This window comes from Eulemur rufifrons, chromosome 25 (assembly GCF_041146395.1).
Source record: "Eulemur rufifrons isolate Redbay chromosome 25, OSU_ERuf_1, whole genome shotgun sequence".
In the NCBI taxonomy this organism is placed as follows: domain Eukaryota; kingdom Metazoa; phylum Chordata; class Mammalia; order Primates; family Lemuridae; genus Eulemur; species Eulemur rufifrons.
The window spans coordinates 1,120,701-1,141,300 of record NC_091007.1 but is presented as its reverse complement, the minus strand read 5'-3'; the positions used below and the strand labels follow the sequence as shown (position 1 = coordinate 1,141,300).

The window sequence follows — 20,600 nt, the reverse complement described above, 5'->3', positions numbered from 1 at the left end:
TGCTAATTGATAGCATCTTTATAATTAGCATCATTTTTTTTCTTTCTTACACAAAAGAATGCTCTAATTTTCAATTAATAGTGTCTTGGGCTTGAAGAAACACTCAGAAATTTTAAAATGGAGAAGAGATCTCTTTATTATCAGATTTTAACTAAACATTTTGTAATGGGAAAAATTACTGTTTTTGGTAAATTATCTTTCTTTCCATTTAATTTTTTTTTAAATTTATATTTTATTTAGTTTTATTTGTATAAAATATCATTGAATACCTATATGTGATTTTTTGCTTTCATTCTTTTTTAAATGTATTGGTATAATGGATTATTTTGCTATTTAATGGATATCCTGATAGTAGCTGATGATTATGTCATTAACAAAAAAATTTACATTATTAGCATACTATATTATTTGATATAGTTCTGGATTCTATTAGGTAATGTTTTTATTTGGAATTATGCATCTAGGTTTATCAGTGTAATTGAGCTATTGTTTCCTTCTCTCTTTTCTGGTCTTATTTATCAGGTCTTGTTATCAGTTATACTGGCTTCATAAAATGAATTGAGAGCTTTCCCTGTTTCCCCACAGCCTGGAGTACCTTACATAAGTTTAAAACCATCTTTTCATTAAAATAAAATGCTCTCAAAATTTTTGGCTTTAAGATCCATTTATACTCTTAAAAATTACCAATGGTCCCCCCCAAAAGCTTTTGTTTATATGTTCTCTATCTATTGATGTATACCACATTAAAAATTTAAGCTGAGAAAATTTAAAATATTTATGTATCAATTCATTTAAAAATAATAAACCTATTACATTTTGACATAAAATGTTTATAAAAATCACAATCTTTTCCAAAACAAAAATCATTTAGGGAGAAAAATGATATTGTTTTATATTTTTAAAAGTCTAGTAAGTAGCTTAATAGAAGACCGCTAGAATCTCAAATCTACTTATGTATTCAATCTGTTGTGATACAGTTTCTTAGTATTATCATAAAAGTCCTCTTTATCTCATGGCCCCCCAAATGATTTCAGGGACCTTTTAAATCCCTGGACTGCACTTTGAGAACACTGTTTTAAAGTTTAAATAAAATGAACTCCCTATAGTACTTGGTCACTAGCGAACCCGGCTCTTTAATATTTGAAGTTAGACAGATGTGCTGTAGTGAATATAAGTGCTCCAAGAAAAGAAAAGTGGTAGGGAAAAGCAGCACAGAACCTGCTTTAAATTACTGTGAGGAAAAGAAAGTCCCCACGAGTGATACAGGTAAGAGTTCATGAAGGAAGCCTGATTTTGACACAGTATGGGGCTGAGATTGCCCTGGCAAGATGCTTTGCTTTAAGAGTCTGTGATTAAGAATTAGAGTGTGAATTAAGATACTTGTACCCTTGGATATGTGTGGAATATGCAGGGACCAAGTGGAAAAATCCCAAGGAATACTGGCCCAGCTTTCATAAAACCTCTATTCTTGAATCAATTATATTAACCATTAGGTAAAGTATATAATTCATTTTTACTGAGTCTGTTGTGTAATTCTTTACCCACAGTTGTGTCTACAAAAGTAGCTCTTTAAGATGGCAGGCATATTTGGAGCCCCTGATGACAGAAGAGGTAATATTTCTCTTACAGAATCTGTACATACAGGAATTATCTTACTTTCTGAACACGTTTTCTTGCTATAGGAAAACTAGAAGGACGTGCTAAAAGGAATGAGAAACAGAATGTAAGCAGGCGGAACCTCAGGCCCGGGGATTAGTGTGCAAGTGCCAATGGTGGTGAACTGGGCTGGGCCATCCCCTGCTCCCGAACTGAGTGGGGAGGGGCGAAGCCAAGCCCAGAGGTCCCTGACGGTGTGCAGGTGTGCACGAGGGCTGGCCCAGGAGCGCAGGGGCGGGGCGATCCCCAGGAGGCAGGTTGGAATGCTGCCTGTGGCTGGCGCTGCAGTCTGGCTGCTGGCTTCTTAAGGCAGCCTGGGCCCCTGGTGCATAGTGTCTCCTGTGGTCCCTGAGGTCGCTGTGCCTAAGCCCCTCTGGCAGCAGCCCCTCCTTCTCTTGGCTGCAGCCCCTCTGGCAGCAGCCCCTCTGGCAGCAGCCCCTCCTTCTCTTGGCTGCAGCCAAGGCCCCGGGGGTTCCAGGCCAGTGTGTAGTCTGGGGCGGGGCTCCAGGATGACACCTTGCCTCAGCTGCTTATATCTCAGGGAGTGCCAGGGACCCAGCTCCCTCCCCTTGGAAGTGCCATCCTGCAACCTCCTGTATCAGGTACAGAATTTCTCATGGGGATGACAAAAATGTTTTGAGTATAGAAGTGGTGATGGTTAGACAGCATTGTGAATGTATTTAATGCCACTGGATTATATGCTTATGAATGGTTAAAATGAGAAATATGATATGACATATATTTTACCACAATTTAAAAAATAGTAATTTATAGAAAGATAATTATAGCCCTAATAAAAATGTCTACTAATTATATAGAGTTATGGCCCCCAAGCCTAGAACACTGCCTAAGTTTTTGTATAGCCCATGAGCTAAATATGGTTTATATGTTTTTGTTTTTATGTCAGACAGGTAATGTGCCGATATCGTAACAAGGACTGAGGGAGGCACATCTCATGCATGTGCGTGAAAACCCAATCATCATGCTTATGAACTACAAAATGATCTATAATACATTTTTTAATGGTTGAAAAAATGTAACCTCAACATTTGTGGTTTTAATTTCCATTTCCCTGGTGATTAGTGATGTTGAATATTTTTTCATCTGTTTATTGGCTATTTATCTTCTTTTGAAAAGCTTCTGTTCATGTCTTTTGCCTATTTTTTTAATGGGGTTGTTTGTTTTTTTCTTACTGATTTGCTTGAGTTCTTTATATAATAGATTCTGGTTATTAGCCCTTTATCAGATGTGTAGTTTATGAATATTTTCTCCTATTCTGTGGATTGCCTGTTTGCTCTGTTGATTATTTCCTTAGCTGTGCAGAAGCTTTTTAATTTAATCAAGTCTCATGTTTATTTATTTTTAAATAAAATAAAAATAAATTTAGTTTATTTATTTTTAAATAAAATAAAAATAAATTTAGTTTATTTATTTTTAAATAAAATAAAAATAAATTTAGTTTATTTATTTTTAAATAAAATAAAAATTTGTCTGCTTTGGCAAAGACCAGTTTTCTGTATGGACCAAAGTTTTTTAGACTATTGAAATTAACTTAGTATTAATCTAAACTAGATTGTGTTAAGACACCAGGACGACCACTAAGAAAATACCTCAAAATTATAGTAAAACTAACTATAGGATAATTAAAATAGTATACTAGAAAATACCTCTTGTTATGTAAATGATCCCAGAATAGTCTCTGTATATTGGCATCTAGGTTGTTTATTTCTTCATTGCAGGCTGAGCCACATTAGCTCCAAAATCCATTGGCACCAAACTCAAATTTTGGCCCATCCACAAAATTTTAAGATAGTCTAGACAAGCATATCTTTAGCCTTTTAGAGTTTTCCTGATTTGCATACCTCACAAAATCTCACCCTACATCTTCTGGCCATTGATAGATAGTGACTCATGGGTGTAAAACCCCAACCTGCCATGGTCTTTTGGAGCTCTCTAACTCAGAGACTTCCCACCGTGCTGCTGCGGGGTGACATCACCTAGACATATAAGTTCCTTCTCTGATTCTCCTCTCTCTTTGGAGTCCTTTGACCTATTCCCCTTCTGAGCAGTGACTGCCCATGCTCTAGTCTCTGGACTCACTCTTGCTGTGAGGAACTTTTACCTACATGCAAACTTGTCCAAGTGTTACCCAATAAGCCTCGTATATTCTTCTGTCACCTTACACGCATTGCTTTTTCCTAGATTAGCCACAAAATCCCTCAAACCCTTGCACTTACTTAACAGAAAAGGAAGCAGTGATGGAGACAGGGGCAAAAAAGACAAAAGACATTAAAGGCAAACAGCAAAGTGGCAAATATATATCCTACATTGACAGCCATGTAAATGTAAGTTGACGAAAAAATCAATCAAAAAACAGAGTTTCTAAAATGGATATTTAAAACAAAACAAAATATGATTCAGTCGTATGCTCTCTACCAGCAGCCCCCAACCTTTTTGGCACCAGGGACCAGTTTCATGGAAGACAATTTATCCATCCACAGGGGTGGGGGCAATTGTTTCGGGATGATTCAAGTGCATTGCATTTATTGTGTACTTTATTTCTATTATTATTACATTGTAATATAAAATTAAATAATTATACAACTCACCGTAATGCAGAATCTAATGCCGCTGCTGATCTGACCAGGCAGTGCTCAGGTGGTGATGTGAGCGACACTGTCAACCAGCCAGACCTAACAGACATCTGCAGAACAGTCCACCCTGCAACAGAAGAACACACATTATTTTCGAGTGCACATGGAACATTCTCCAATATAGGTCACACATTAAGCAATAAAACAAGACTGAATGCATTTGAAAAGATTAAAATCATACAAAATAAGTTTTTTGACTAGAATGTAATGAAATTAGAAGTCATCAACAGAAGATAACCTGAGAAATTCACATGTATGGGGAAATTAAATAGCACACAACTTAGACTGATCTAGAAAAAAATTAGAGAAAATGCATATTAAAATCAAGAATGACAAAGGGAACACTGCAATTCCTCTTAAAGATAATTTAGTTGGAATGATAAATTCTTAGAAAAATACAAAATGCTAAAACTGGCTCAAGAAATGTTAGATAATCTGAATGGACCTATAACAAGTAAAGAGACTTAAATAGTAATATATATTTTTTAAACTCACGAAGAAAAGACCAGACCCAGGTGGCTTCATTGCTGAGTTCTATGAAACATTTAAGGAAGAATTAACACTAATCTTTCTCAAACTCTTCCAAAAATAGAAGAGGAGGGAACATTTCCAAGAACTCATTCTTAGAGACCAATATTCTCAGATACCAAAACCAGACAAATATCCCAAGGAAAAGAAGACTAAAGAACAAAATCCCTTATGAATATAGCTATAAAAAATAATCAACAAAATACTATCAAACTTAATCCAGCAGCACATAAAAGGATTTTTTACCATGACCAAAGGAAACTTATCCCAGGAATGCAAGACTGGTTTAATATCAAAAAATCAATTATTATATTATACTTTAAAGGGATGATTTTATGGCATGTGAATTATAGCTCATTGAAGCTGTTATTTAAAAATATAGCCATTGTGCTCTTTGCTTCCTTCTACAGGTTTCTTTTAACAAAGAAGCAAAGCAGTGTCTGTTTCACAGGAAGAGGGAAAGAAGATGAATTATAATGTACCCCTTTCTGTAAAACTGAATGATGGACACTTCATGCCTACACTGGGGTTGGGCACCTCTGTTCCTACTAAGGTATTCATATGGTGTTGGGCATGGAATGACACTGGGTAGCAGACACGGTTTCTGACCAGAACCAGTCACTGTGTGAGTTTAGGAAATTCAGGCGGGTCTTACTTTCCTCATTTGTAAAACACTTCTCTTCAGGTCAGGTTACTTTGTGCATTAAGCCAGTGCTTTTCAAATTTTAGTAGAGATACAAACACTTGAGGATCTTATTAAAAATGCAGATTTGGAGGCCCTGCCCCCAAAGTTTCTAACTGAATAGGTCTGGGTTAAGGCTCTAAAATTCACATTTCTAATGAGCCTCCAAGTGACTCTGATGCTGCTTGCGCAGGACCGCACTTGGAGCTGCACTGTATCAGGGCCACCTTTCAGAATTCAGGGGTGGGTAAGTCTGTTTTTGCTACTCTCATTGGCTGTCTAGTTGTAACCATTTCACAGTATATTAGGGTAAATGAAACCCAGTTGCCATGATTACCATATGTCAGAAACTTCACAGCAAACTTGCTTGTGAGGAAGTTGCTCTGTGATTTTTAATGTCCACCACTAATCATAGACTATCTAGAGAAAGCTTTGTGGCCAAGAGACTTGGAGTCAGAGGGACAGGATTAGAGGGAGTGTGGTGGTCTGGGGTGAAAACACTCTCCTAGAGGCCTGCCATGGGGAAAGCCAAGTGGCACTTGGAAATTTTCCCTCTCTGTGGAAGACTGAACTCCATGCACATTTCTGGATCAAACGCTGCAAACTTACAAGGGCACATCTCAGTGGTTCTTGGTGAAGAAGTTTATAATTGTTTAGAAAAGTTGTAGGATTGATTTACCAACATTAAAGGTACATGGGGTATAATATTGAGGCTGTAAGCAAAAAGGCTGGCAGGAAGTTCTGCTTTTGCCTTGACTTGGCTCTAACCTGAGGACAGTCAGTGAATCTTCATGCAACTCAGTTGACTCATCAGGAGTTGGAAATGAAAAAAAAAAATATACCCAAGAGTCATTTTAGTTACTGACTGAGGTACAGGAGGTGGTAATGCAAAGAAAACAATTGTGGATGACTTCAAGAGTCCAGACTGGTGGGCCAGAGAACAGTAGGCCCTAAGAAAGATAACAAAGTTTTGAAGGAGAAAGTGTCACCTAAGAACCAACTTAGCAACCAAAAAAAGAATTATGAGATATTTTTGAGTGAAAAAAAAGTGTTTATATTCTTTTACATTTTTGTCCGTCCTCAAATGTTCTTTGAGGAGTTTTTCCAAGTTTAGGTAAGTAAATCACTAATTTATTGTGTGTAAAGTTACATCTTTGCATTGATAGATAATTATCATCATTGGATATCTGGGTTGAAACCAATTTAGTAATCTCTTATAGAATGAATTAATTTAAGAATGTAAATCTATAGATTGTGTAAATTCATAGATCATGTAGATATTACAAATACACAGAATGTTAAAACCAGTGACATGCTGGGTCTAGCTCACAAAGACTCACAAGAATCTTAGATCTTTTCTTAATTTTGGAAGCTTAAAATTAGGAAATATTGGGAATATATACACCATAGAAATTGGAAAATACTACAAACCAGGAATTCTTTTCTTCAGATAGTCAGTTATTGAATATTCACCACTGGTTATAACTCAACATTTAGCTTTGCCACCTCTAGTTCTTAGCCTTTAGAAAAACAATAGGTTCTGTTGAATAGCTCTGCTTATGGAATTGATCATCTGTTCCTGAGTCGAGTAAGTCTTTATCTTTTTATACTCTTCTAGGTTGCTAAAAGCAAGGTAGAGGAGGCCATCCAGATAGCAGTTGATGTAGGCTACCGCCATATTGACTCAGCTTACATGTATCTAAACGAAGAGGAGGTTGGGCGGGCCATCCAGAAGAAGATTGCCAATGGCACTGTGAGGAGAGAAGACATATTCTATACATCGAAGGTGCTGCATACAGTTATATCTGTACCTGTGGGAAGCTCACTCTTAGCTGTATTGTTTCTTGGCAAATTTCTCTTCTTACTGGTTTGATCTTCATCCACTCAGACCTTGCACCTAAAAAGGCTGGTTAGGAATGTGGATTCTGTAATCAGACTTTTACAATTAGATCCAGGCTCTGCCACCTCCTAAATGTGTGACCTTGGACAAACTACCTAAACTCTGTCCCTCTGTTTCCCAAGCTGTAAAATGAAGGTATTATTAAATATCATTTACCTCACAGGAGTTTCATGAGTGTTAGGTTAAAAAATACACGTAAAGCTTGTAGAAAAGTTTGATACATTTTAAATGCTTGAAAATGCTGGCTGTTATTATTATCATCATATTTTTTAAAACTCAGGAATGACTTGGCTTTTCCAACTCTGCTCTACTCGAGTTGCGACAACGTGACTTGATCTTTAGCCATAGTTTGAGGTATTGTGATTTAGTCAGAAAGTGTAGGCTTTGGAATCAGACGAAACTAGGATCAAATTTTAGTTCTTTAATAATCTGTTTGACTTTGTACAATTTCTTAACCCAAAAGTAGTTTTTTAACCTCTCTGACCCTTAGTCTTCTCATCTCAAGCTATTTTGTGGTTAATGCATATTTATTTCTTATCTTTGTGAAGTAGGAATTATAATTCCTCAGAAATGATATAAGGACGAAATTAATGTTTGTGAAAGTACTTATGTAGTACTTCTTAAAAAATTCTTGAGTCATTTTCTCCTAATATCTTTCATATCTATTCACATCACATCTAAAACAACAAGAAGAACTTAGATATTTAAGTCAGATTGAAAAGGAAGCCCCCCAGGAATTTTTCCTTTAGTGTTCATTGAACTGACTGCTGCTATGAAGGAAAAAAAAAAAAAACACACACTTAAATTTGAGGCGAAGGAAAGATTGAGTTGAGGCTCATGCACGTGAATCCCATGCACGTCTATAAAGGGACATTTCTTCTAGACCATGAATGTGACATATGACTGTTTTCAGATGTGGTGTAGCTACAGCACCAGCCTTCTCACATTCATCTTTTAATTCTCCTTTAATTTCTTTCCTTCATTTTAGTTATTTTGATTAATTTTCCCCTAGATTATTACTTCTTAAAATGAGGTGACTAAATTACTCTCAAAAAAGTTCCTCATAGGCCCTTCTTTGGAAAATCACTTGGGGTTCTTGTCTAGCAGGCAATTCCCAGTCTGGTTTCCAGACACTGTGTTTGGGCTAGAACCCGGGAATAGGTTTTTCACAAATAAATCCGATAATTCTTTTACATTCTAAAGTTTGAGAACCTCTGCTGTAAAATCATATTTCTATTTTCTACATATATCGCCCGAATTTAGTATGAAAATGTGCTATGATGTTAAAGAACTCAGGAGCTTCACTGGGTAACATGCCGCTTCTCCTCCACTATAAGAGGGATTTTGGTTGCTGATGTGGTTTATTTGCCATTTCATTATTCTGTCCTAAGGATTTTTGAAGAAATAATCCCACACGGCTTCTCTTTCAACTCTTTCAGGTGTGGAGCACCTTCCTCCGTCCGGAATTGGTCCAAACGTGCCTGGAAAGATCACTGACGAAACTTCAGCTGAGCTATGTGGATCTCTACCTTATTCATTGCCCAATGTCTTTCAAGGTTAGCACCAGTTGTTTTACTTTGGTGATCCAGGTAAAAGTAGTTGCTGAATGCAAGAGAACATGCAGTTTATGAGGAGGAGAAGAACAGAATAACTTTAAGACTGTCTCTCTCTCTCTCTCTCTTTCTCTCTGTTTTCAAAACTGTTTCCACCTCAGTTCACTACTTCAGCTCCAGAGTGACAGGGGTCACTGGTGCCAACATCTCTGCTTCAACTTGTGGATGTACCACCTATATTTTCAAATTTTAAGTTCTTGTGCTCTGGAATCTCAACCTCATGCTCGCTGATGTCTGTTGAGGAAAAGAAAGTTTAATGCAGATGAGACTCTGCATTGAGATGCTGACAATTTACTGACAAGGCAGAGAGTTCTTGGCAAGGGCCCAGGACCAAAGGGCCCACTTGGCATAGTGCCACCCTGAGCTCTGTCCTGGGTGTCTGAAACTTTTAGCACTTCAAAGCATTTCTAAGAAATGTGTTTCCTCAGTGTAATTCCTTTGCCTTTAGACTAACTTTACAAATCCTTTCAATAATTAAGGACAAATTGTTCCGTTGGTCTCAAGGTCTCTAGGCCCCAAATGGCTTGGCTGAGGCCAGAGAGAGCTCTGTACAAGCTCCTCTTCTCTCCTGTGTTCCAGCCTGGGGAGGAGATTTTTCCAAAGGACACACATGGAAAAATTATTTTTGACACCGTGGATCTCTGTAGCACATGGGAGGTGAGTGAAGCTCCAGAGAGGCCACGTCTCTGCACCGTGGGGGATTCAGGTAAAGGGGGATCTGGTCCAATTCTGCCCCCTGTTCAAACTCAGGAGAGCCCCTGAATGTCCCTCTGTTTCTCTTGTCACATATCATTCACTTAATCATTGAACAAGTATTTATTGAGTGTCTAGGTCTATCACATTCTACTCTATGCACTCAGGCTACATCAGTGAACAGAACCAAGGCCTTGGCCCATGAGGTAGGTGTCATGGGAGCAGTGGGTAGAGCTGAGTGAAGGACAGAGAGTGCCAGGGTGGGTTTGGGGCACAGAGAGGCAATTAAAAACAGAGTGGCAGGGGAGGCCTCTTTGAAAGGATGACGTTTGAGAAAAGACTTGCAGTAGATGGAGGAGTTGACTGTATGGGGAAAGAGTGATATGGGCAGGAAGAGAGCCAAGGCAAAGTTTTTAAGAGGGGAGAGACATTGCCATGTTCCAGGAACAGCAAAGGGACAGGGGAGACTGGGACAGTGTGAGTGAGGTGGATGGCAGGAGGACCTGAGGTCAGACGGAACAGGGAGCGGAGGTCTGGCAGGTGGTCTTCCTGCCTTCCATGCTGTACCTGGCTGTGCCCCATTCTTTTGGCACTTGTTCTACCAGTCCTCAATTGCATTTTCCTAGGCATTCACTGGAGAGTGTGCTGGCTCCTTTAGCTCTGTCTTGGTCTGTTGAGGAAGAGAAAGTTTAATGCGGATGCGACTCTGCATTGAGATGCTGACAAGTCGCTGACAAGGGAGAGTTTCTTTTCTTACTCTGTCTTCTTACCGATTTTTTCCCTATTACTTCCAGTTTTCTCTTACTCAGTCAGTCCCTGCGTCATTGGTTGACATCTGCACCTTGAAAGACTATGCCTCTCTTACTCTCCCAGGCTCCCACCCCCAGTCCCACCCTTAGCATGTTAACATTTATTTCTCTTCCCTGGTCTGTGACACAGGTTACTCTTCATAAACCCTTCCTCCCCAGGCCATGGAGAAGTGTAAGGATGCAGGATTGGCCAAGTCCATTGGGGTGTCCAACTTTAACCGCAGGCAGCTGGAAAAGATCCTGAACAAGCCAGGGCTCAAGTACAAGCCTGTCTGCAACCAGGTGAGCACCACCAATCTGCCCCACCAACTTCTTCTTGCTCTGCTATTCAGCTTTCTCTTTCCTCAATTTGACAAGGCCACTGATGACATTCCTCTCTCATGTATTTTACCGTGGAACATCAGATGCTTCAAGAGAACAGAACACATTTCAAATTACTGAAGACAGTGCCCAAGGCTATGTCACTTTATGAAAATCATCTAAGAGTTTTTCGTACTTAGAGTATAATCTACTAGGTATTGTGGTGGTTGGTCTTTGAAGTTGGAGCTAGCAAATGACTGACAGCCACTTCTCATCACATGAAAGGTCAATAATTTTGGAACACTTGTGTGTAAAAGAAAAGAGGTGATTCAAATCTGACAACTCCTTTAAGTGCTGTGCCATGAGATGACCACTGAGCCTCTCAATACCTCAAAAATATCTCCTGAACTTAATGAAAAGCTACTGTTTTTAAAAGACTACTCTGAAGATGGGTAATGGTGATGGTTGCAGGACCATATGAATGTGCTTAATGCCACTGAAATGTCCACTTAAAAATGGTTAAAATGGTAAAATGTACGTTGTGTGTATTCTACTAGAATAAAAAATTAAAAGTAAAATATTTTTAAAGTCTACTTATTAAGGTAAACCCACTTAAATGGGCAGCACATAAACTGCCATATCTTGGAGGATTATGAAAGAAGTCGTGTGAGTATGGGAACGATGGACAGTACTTCTGCGCTGTGGGAGGCTCACACTTCCCACAGATGACCACTCCTCATTTGAACATCTTACATGCAGATGGAGTGAGGACAAGTCAATCTATGTAGTAAATATTAGTAAGGCTGATTTTTAATTTTTTGGATGAAAAATACAAGTAGGAATTCTAAAAAGTTTTCTTTTGTGTCCCCTTGGAGGTTTACCTACTCTTTAGGCATCATCAGTATAGAGAAAGGAAAAAAAAAAATGGTTTTGACTGCAGTACTTGGTGAAGAACCAAAAGGGCAGCTACACCCTACCCTGAGCTCTCAAGGCTGAAAAGAATTTGGCCAAATAGAGGCTGACTGGTTGTGAGGAAGATGGCATGGAAAGCTTGAATAAAGTAGGGTTCATTACCAACTGGGCAGCAATCTTGGCATAGTAAGAAATTAGCTCAGGTGAGGTGTTACACGGTCTAGGATTGGTTTTAATCCCGGAATCCAATAAGTTACTCTACCTCCTCTTTAGTGTTCATGACTAGTAATGATTAGCAATTTATTTCCACCTAATGATAAAAAGGCAAAAAGTATTTCCAAATCTCTTTCCACATGGGACAAGACTGAAGCTTGGGGAAGAGTTATGGGTGCAATAATTCAGGGTAGGGACATTTTGGGGGGGCTTTAAAGATCAAACAAAGACATCACAACATGATGTGGTACGAAGGAGGAAAATATTCCAGTTCCTGGAGCTCAAGGATGACCTGAGGAAAAAGTGACTCAGATTTGAGGGATGATTTCTTTGGAGAAATGTCTATACAAGTTCTTTTCCCATTTTCCAATTGAGTAATTTCTTTATTTATTTTTGCTATTGAGTTGTAGGAAATTCTTATATATTTTTGATATTAATGCTTTATACCTATGGTTAAATGCTTTATACCTATGGTATAATGCTTTATACCTATAGTATGTGTACTTTAAAATATGTTGAGGATAGATCTCATGTTAAGCATTCTTATTTTTAAAAAGGCCCCCCAAAACACAAAACAAAACCAAGACCATAAGCACAGAAGAATACAAGGGAATTTTTGGAGGTGATGGATGTGTTTAGTGCATTGATGGGGGTGATGGTATCACAGGTGTATGCACATGCCTGAACTCATCAAGATGTATACATTAAATGTGTGCATTTATTAGGATAACAATTATACCTCAATAAAGTTAAAAAAATTTTGAGGGATGATTTCATTGGATCCTAGGGGTAGTAGTATTGAAGAGAAGAGATAAAAATAAAGAATACTGAGATTAAAGAACTAGGAAAGGCAGAAATTACTTCTCATTATATACAGACAATAAATGAGCAAGAATCAAAGACATGACCATGGTTTTTCAGTCTGAGAGACTGAAATTATCTGTTTTTTTTTCTCAACCTGTCCTCCAAGAACACTGAGATAATTACTTAATCCACGTTGCCATGATATCTCTGGGCTGTAATCCAAAGTAAAGCCTTTGGGAGCTCTGTGGGTACAGCTGGTGGATGATGATCATGAGTTGGCCAATGATGCTAGTATTCTTGAATATTTTTGATACCATGCAATACAGTACTCCATGTTCCTGGTATATTTGGCTTTGGTAGTCCTGTAATCTAATGCTTCTGCTTGGTATTCTGCAGGTGGAATGTCATCTTTACCACAACCAAAGCAAACTACTGGAGTTCTGCAAGTCCAAGGACATTGTCTTGACTGCGTATGCTGCCTTGGGGTCTGACCCAGCCAAGGAATGGTAATAATCATCATAAAGTTATTTTAAGCATAGATACTATAACTTCTGAAGTCATCTCTCAACTGTCTGGGGAAATTAAAAGTAGACAGCAGGAATAATTTATCTTTGTAAACCTTTTATGTAACCCAGACTTACATTATTAATACATGGACTCAATAAAACATTATTAGATAATAAAATTATTGAAAGTATTTTTTTCTCTTATAAAATTTTAGAATATTACAGGGGTACAAATATTTTGGTTACATAAATTACCTTTGTACCATTTGAGTCAAAGCTATAAGTGTTCCCATTCCCCAGGTAGTGTACATTGTACTCGTTAGGTGTGAATTTACCTATCCCCTCCTCCCCATCCCACCTGTTTGATTTCCAATGAATGCTATTTCCATATGTGCACATAAGTTTTGATCAATTAGTTCCAATTTAATGGTTAGTACATGTGGTGTTTGCTTTTCCATTCTTGTGATATTTCACTTAGAAGAATGGTCTCCAGTTCCATCCAGGTTAATGCAAGAGGTATTAGTTCAGCATTTACTTTTATGGCTGAGTAGTACTCCATGGTATACATATACCACTTTTTATTAATCCACTCATGTATTGATGGGCACTTGGGTTGTGTCCACATCTTTGCAATTGTAAGTTGCTCTGCTATAAATATTTGAGTGCAGGTATCTTTTTTATAGAATGTCTTTTTTTTTTCCTTTGGGTAAATACTCAGTAGTGGGATTGCTGGATCAAATGGTAGGTCTACTTTTAGTTCTTTGAGGTATCTCTATACTACTTTCCATAGAGGTTTTACTAGTTTGCAGTCCCACAAACAGTGTATGAGTGTTCCTATCTCTCTGCATAAACACCAGCATTTGTTGTTTCGGGACTTTTTAATAAAAGCCATTCTCAGGGAAGTTAAGTGGTATATCACTGTGGTTTTCATTTGCATTTCCCTGGTGATTAGAGATGTTGAGCATTTTTTTTCATATGTTTCTTGGCCATTAGTCTATCTTCTTATGAAAAGTTTCTGTTCATGTCTTTTTCCCATTATTTTTTATAATGGGGTTGATTTGTTCTTGCTTATTTGCTTAAGTTCTTTACAGATTCTAGTTATTAGCCCTTTATCGGATATATAGAAAGCAAATATTGTCTCCCATTCTGTAGGTTGCCTATTCACTCTAATGGTTGTTTCCTTGGCTGTGCAGAAGCTTTTTAGTTTCATCGGGTCCCATTTATTTATTTTTGTTGTTGCTGTGATTGCTTTTGGGGTCTTATTCATAAATTCTTTGCCTAGGTTGATGTCTATAAGAGTTTTTCCAACATTTTCTTCTGGAATTCTTATACTTTCATGCCTTAGGTTTAAATTAAGTCTGTTATCCATTTGAGTTGATTTTTGTGAGTGGTGTGGATCTTGTTTCAGTCTTCGCACGTGGCTATCCAATTTTCCCAGCATCACTTATTGAGTAGAGATTCCTTAGCCCAACGTATGTTTTTGTCTGCTTTGTCAAAGATCACATGGCAATATGAGGACGGTTTATATCTGCGTTTGCTATTCTGGTCTACTGGTCTATGTCTCTGTTCCTGTGCCAGTACCACGCTGTTTTGGTTACAATAGCATTGTAGTATAGCTTGAAGACCTTAAGCAAACAGAAAAAACTGGGAGGCATCAATTTAGCAGACTTTAAGCTATACTGAAAGCATTTTTGAAATAGTAAATTCTTATACAGTAGTTTGTTATTTATTATGATGGGGAAATTGGGTCTTACTTTGGACAATTGTGTTTTCTTCATTTATTCAGTCTTTTACTAAACTTCTCAGAAATACTTAAAAAAAAAAAAAAAAAGAGACCTGAGTTTTCTTGCCATCTTACTTTCCTTTTTCCTTCTTCTTTGGATGTAACAAAAGAAACAAAACAGATATTGAAACAGCCAGAGGGGAGTAAGGAAGGTTCTAGAGGATTAGCTATCCCTGGCTTGAAGAAGCAGGCTCCAAGTAAAGTGGATATTCAGCCTCAAACGTGTAGCATCTCTGCCTTTCCCCTCAGGAGGAACAAGAACAGCCCAGCTATCCTGGAGGATCCAGTACTCAATGCGGTTGCTGAAAAGCATGGGCGAACTCCTGCCCAGGTGGCCCTGCGTTATCAGCTGCAGCGGGGAGTGGTGGTCCTGGCCAAGAGCTTCAGTGAGAAGAGAATCAAAGAGAACTTCCAGGTACAGAGCAGGGCACTGGCAGCAGGGGACTGACAGAGGCACATCCTTTGCCGTGGATGTGGGTATTTGTGAGGCTGTCAAGGTATGTTTGGGCAAAGCTTGTCTCCTTAGACACTCTCTGCATATCAGCACTGTATTTAAGCGTTTTAGCCTCCACCTGCTGCAAGGGAGAGTGTGATGTCTGAAAAGAACACTAAGCAAAGTCAAGACTGGGCTCCAATTCTGATTTTGCACCTATATTATGGCCCTGGGTAAATCACACCTTGACTTCTACAGCTGTGAAGTAAAGGAATTAGATCACATGAGATTTGGGCTCAAAAATCTCTAGGATTCTTTTGCTACAAGGAGAGCTACCGAATAAAAGTCTCTGAGGGCAGATTAGAGATGCCAGTCTCCACTGTTTGAATGGACAGATTCCCATGACTTTTGCCACTGAATGAATCCCAGGTATGTGATAATTGTCTCATAAAACCTACACAAATTCCTACATGAATTTGTGTGTATGTGGAGAGGGGAGAAGAGGAACAGAAATTGCCTCAGGGAAACTGAATTGGTCCTCTCACATTTCTAATAGGCTTTTGACTTCCATTTGACACCAGAGGATATGAAAACTCTAGATGGCCTGAATAGGAATATGCGCTATTTCCAAGATGCTAAGTGAGTAGCTTGTTGCACTGTAGACACTGGGGAACAGGACAGTGGAAGAAACTGGCTTATTCCAATCTACAGGAGGCAGAGTCTGTTGCTTAGAAAAGTTGTTGGAAAACACTTTTTTCTTCAGAAATTTACTCTAAGGCTCAGGGCTCTTCCCAGACAAGAGTGTGAGCGGGACTCAGTGTAAGACGGAGCCTTCTGAACTCCGCACTGCCTCCTGGGGTGTAGAGCCTCAGCCCTGGGCTTCACTCCAGACTATATGCTAGTAATTCCCCAATTTCTGTCTCTAATGCAGGCCTTTCTCCTGGTCTCTAGCAGCCTACTGGACAATTCTACTTACTCTGACAGTTCTAACTTACTATATCTAAACTTAAAACCTTCAGCTTCTCTCTCCATATACTCATGATGTTAATACTATAAACATCAATTTTATGGCACAAATCTGACCCCTACATTTAAGTGACCACCTAGCCCTGCTAATTCTATAGCTCAATATTTCTCATGTTTCCCTAATTTCCATCACAAAGCCCACCTTCTCTAATTCAGGTTTGGAAGCTGAGTTGGCTCCCTTGCAAAACTGGCCAGAGGGGTGAATCTTTAACTCTGGTTTCAGAACATTGTTCAGAACTTTCCTCAAGTCTGTGAGTTTATTCAAGTTTTTAACTGTAAGTTTTTCACTAGTGAACACTAAGAAGGTTTAGAAAATCAGGAAGAAAGAAGGGGAGATGCCAGATATCAATAGAAGGGAGGTGACAATGACAAGAAAAAGTCCTTTCCAAAGATATACTTTTAGTGACCCTTCAAACTTTAGATTCTGTGATTTTTGGAAGGCTGCACAAATGGGAGAAATCTGCAAGTTATTTTTTTCTGTTCAGTGACATTTAATACATGTATGTAAATATCACAGAAGCTGGGAAATGCAAGTCTCTCCCTCAAGGCCTTCCTCAGCAGGAATCAGGGGAACCTCACAAATCTGTCAGCCCCAGGGAAGACTCCGACCAGCTGCCACTCCTTACCTGCCTTGGGGCTATCGTGGTGTTTGTCACTGTTAGTCACCACAGGAGCCTAAAATCCCTGGTGCCCAAATAGCTGTGTCCATCACCTTGGCACGTTCCCATGGTGCCATCTGAAACTCATAGTCAGCCATCAGCAAAACTCTTTTACTCTTGATGTCTATAAATGTTCTTCCTGCTTCTTCTAGCTGCAGCTCTGTTCTTCCTAGCAGCACTGTTTCCTCTTAGTCCTCTGCGGGGCGGGGCGGGGCAGGGGGGCTGTTCTCTCTCCTAAGCTGTTTACAGAGCTAAGCCGGAATATTGAGTAGGAAGCCTCTTACCCCTCAGTAATCTTCCCAGACCATTCCCTCTCCCCTTTCCTAAGAACACTCCACTCTGGATCTCATGTCATCAGACAACCCCACCGCTTCCCACCCCCCCCTTGTTTCAGTCATCAGGACTGCATTTCTGGGTCAGTGTGTCTCATCCATGGAAGATTTTAGTTCCTGACTACTTGTCACTCTCTCCAGCAGTAGATCTGTCATTGTTTCTTATGATTTCCACAGAGATGACCTTTCAGTGTTTTGACCTCCTCTCTTCCAATGAGCCTAATCTCTAGTCTAACTCAGTCCCTCAACCCCCGGTCTCATTCTAGACCTTGTCATTATTAGTTACTATAACCAATCCACAATCTCAATTTTAAATTCTCACACTGCAATTTTAAATCATCATCTCCTACATGTCCAGCTCATTTGCTATATTATGCAATATTCCAATAATGTTTTGATTGCCAGAGACCTGCAGCACATTGATCGTACCACCTTTTCACATCGACCCTCTACTGTGCCCACTGTCCTTCTTACCTGCTTAGATTCCAGGGTCTATCACTATAAGAATGTCCTTGCACCCTTCACTCTTGCCATTCCTTTTCATGTTCTTTGCCGGTTTCTCTTCATCAGCCTGAGCTCTTAGCTGTCGAGTGTCCTACAGCTCAACCTGAGAACTCTTCTCTTTTCTCTCTGCGCTCACATTCTTGGTGACTTCATCTAGTCTCATGCTTTAAACACCATCTTGATATAGACTCCCCGTATTGTATCCAGCCCTGATTGAGGTTCTAGACTAAGATTGGTATATCTGTCTACTCAACTGCACTTGGGTGTCTACTATGCATCTCAAACTTACCATGTCTCTAACTGGGCTTATGATGATATCTGCAATCCCTAGCCCCCACACGTACACAGATACACACATGCTCACACAGACACACATAGAGAGATACACATAGTGACATGCACACACAGATAGACAAACACAGTGATATGCACACACAGAGACATAGACACACACACAAACACAGAGAGATGCACAGAGATACAGAGTGACACACAAAGAAACACATAGACACACACAGAGACACATACACACACACACCCCCTGAATGTGCTCCTGATCAAGTGGGTGCCCCTGATTGTTCTCCCTGCTTCTGCACTCTCCCTCATGCATAGCAGTCAGAGTGAACAGTTTAAAAAGCAGGCGTAATCAGGTGATCATCTTCTCAATATCTGGCAGCCTGCATCTCACACAGACCTATGAGGACCAACAAGTCCCTCCCTCCCCCACCTCTGTGTCCATGCCCTACTACTCTCCCCTGACTCTAGCTCAGCCCCACTGACCTTGCTGTTCCTCACATCTGCCAGGCCTGGCTCAGGGCCTTTGTGCGGGCTATTCTCTCTGCCTTCAGAGCTCCTTCTTCAGATAGCTGGATGGGTCATTCCTTTACATCCTTCAGGTATTAACTCATGTCATGCTGGTGATGCCATCTGTTACTGAATTAAAAATGCAGCTCTTCCCAGAACATCCTTTCTCTCTACTCTGCTTTATTTTCCTCCTTGCCACATATCCCTGTCTAACATACTACATAGTTCACTGATTTATTTTAATTTTTTGTTTACCACATTAGAGTGCTGGATTCTGAGGATAGGCTTTTTGTTTTGTTTTTGTTCTTCACCTACTATCTCCCTGGGGGCTCAATAAATACTGGTTGAATAAATAACATAATAAAATGATAAAGAGGTAAGGGAGTATGGAGATGCAGGAAGTAACCCATAACAATAAATATCAATAATATTAATCAATAATTATTCAATGAGTTAGCATTTTCTATCTCGAAATTATTACTTAATAGAATTTACTTTGCTAAAAGGGAAGCTCCCCATTGAAGTGACTTCATCTTACAATCACCGTGTCTATCTCTAAGTCTGACATATAATTTTCCCCTAGAAAAGTCATAGATAAATTATTTCTGAGTGCTTAAAAGGAATTGAACAGTGCTGTTTTTGTTATCTTTCTCATCATCACCTTAAAATATTTATTAACTGTTAATATTAAATCAGACTGGGCATTGTTTTAAAAGAGATAGAATTTGTTTTTGCCCTCCTGGGCGTTCAAAGTATAAACACAAATAGTTTATATTCTTAATTTGTAGAATAACTTACCGGTAAAATCTTTATATACTGGTATATTTGTTTGTGTGTAGGTATATTTATTTTCCACCATGTATTCATGACAGTGAGATGCAACAGCACATGGTTATTGTAAAACTAGTTGGGTCTGTACTTATCTCAAAAAGAAAACTATGTTAATTTTCATGCTTATGCCTAAATTTAACAGAAATCTCTTTTCGCTTAGTCTAAAAACAGTTAATTGACCAAGACTCTCCCTTTATGTTTTAGATTTGCTAATCACCCAGAATATCCATTTCTTGATGAATATTAACAAAGAGTCTGTGGTTGCTCCAGAGTTCTTTGATTTTGGTTGACGAATAGAGAACATCTGAAGAATAAGACGTTACCTGGTTTATTCCGTATTGCTTAGCTTGCTCAGTCACAAGTTGGCCCAAGTTCCCAAATTAGGTAGTAAAAGTCTCTAAACCTACTTTTTATTTCTCTAAAGAAAATAAAGATGTACTTTAAACAACCTAACCTACTGCAGCTTTGACATTTATTTGCTTTTTTGTTTTTTTACCTGTTTCACTGAGGTTGAAGCGCTGACATCCCTGGAAGTGATCACAGGGGATGTGAATCTCTCAAAACACGTCACTTGTTATAACTTCACATTTTCAAAGTCTAGCTTTTCATTTCTTTGTAGTTCTTATTTTTTTCCCATTTTCTTCTGTGAATTTTCCACACCATATAATTTTGTTAGAAATTATAAATGGATTTAAAATTTAATCAATACATAATACCCAAAATGTGCTGATTTTAATAAAGGACACTTATCATACCAAGAACAAGGACGGTCTCAAACTGAATTAAAAAAGATAAGCAAAAGATGCATACAATAAAATCTGATCAAGATATTATCTGACCAAGATTTTAAAGCAACCATCATAAAAATGTTTCAACAGCCATTATAAACACAATTGCACTGGACTAAGGGAAGAACTGGAAAAAAAAAAAATAAACACAATTGCAATAAAAATAAAGT

The 20,600-nt window shown here is 38.7% G+C and overlaps 1 protein-coding gene and 1 non-coding gene across 2 annotated transcripts; one reads left to right on the top strand and one right to left on the bottom strand.

The window, feature by feature from the left end:
• The first annotated feature begins 2,141 nt into the window (after positions 1–2,141).
• Positions 2,142–20,082, top strand: LOC138375338 (estradiol 17 beta-dehydrogenase 5-like). Its single transcript, XM_069458838.1, has 10 exons — positions 2,142–2,258; positions 5,249–5,391; positions 7,139–7,306; positions 8,860–8,976; positions 9,613–9,690; positions 10,695–10,817; positions 13,161–13,270; positions 15,303–15,468; positions 16,043–16,125; positions 19,847–20,082. Exons 2-10 carry the CDS (start codon positions 5,305–5,307, stop codon positions 19,887–19,889), a joined length of 975 nt encoding a protein of 324 aa, XP_069314939.1. The 5' UTR covers positions 2,142–2,258; positions 5,249–5,304; the 3' UTR covers positions 19,890–20,082.
• On the bottom strand, positions 2,558–2,661 carry LOC138375448 (small nucleolar RNA U13). Its single transcript, XR_011231517.1, has one exon. It is a non-coding gene; the product is annotated as a small nucleolar RNA U13 (small nucleolar RNA).
• Positions 20,083–20,600: the final 518 nt, after the last annotated feature.

Excerpts from the sequence above, each read along its gene's own strand:
- LOC138375338 (XM_069458838.1), top strand. The coding sequence starts at position 5,305 with ATGAATTATAATGTACCCCTTTCTGTAAAACTGAATGATGGACACTTC. Across the intron at positions 9,691-10,694 it reads ATCTCTGTAGCACATGGGAG|GCCATGGAGAAGTGTAAGGA; the intron begins GTGAGTGAAGCT and ends CTTCCTCCCCAG. Across the intron at positions 15,469-16,042 it reads GAATCAAAGAGAACTTCCAG|GCTTTTGACTTCCATTTGAC; the intron begins GTACAGAGCAGG and ends CATTTCTAATAG.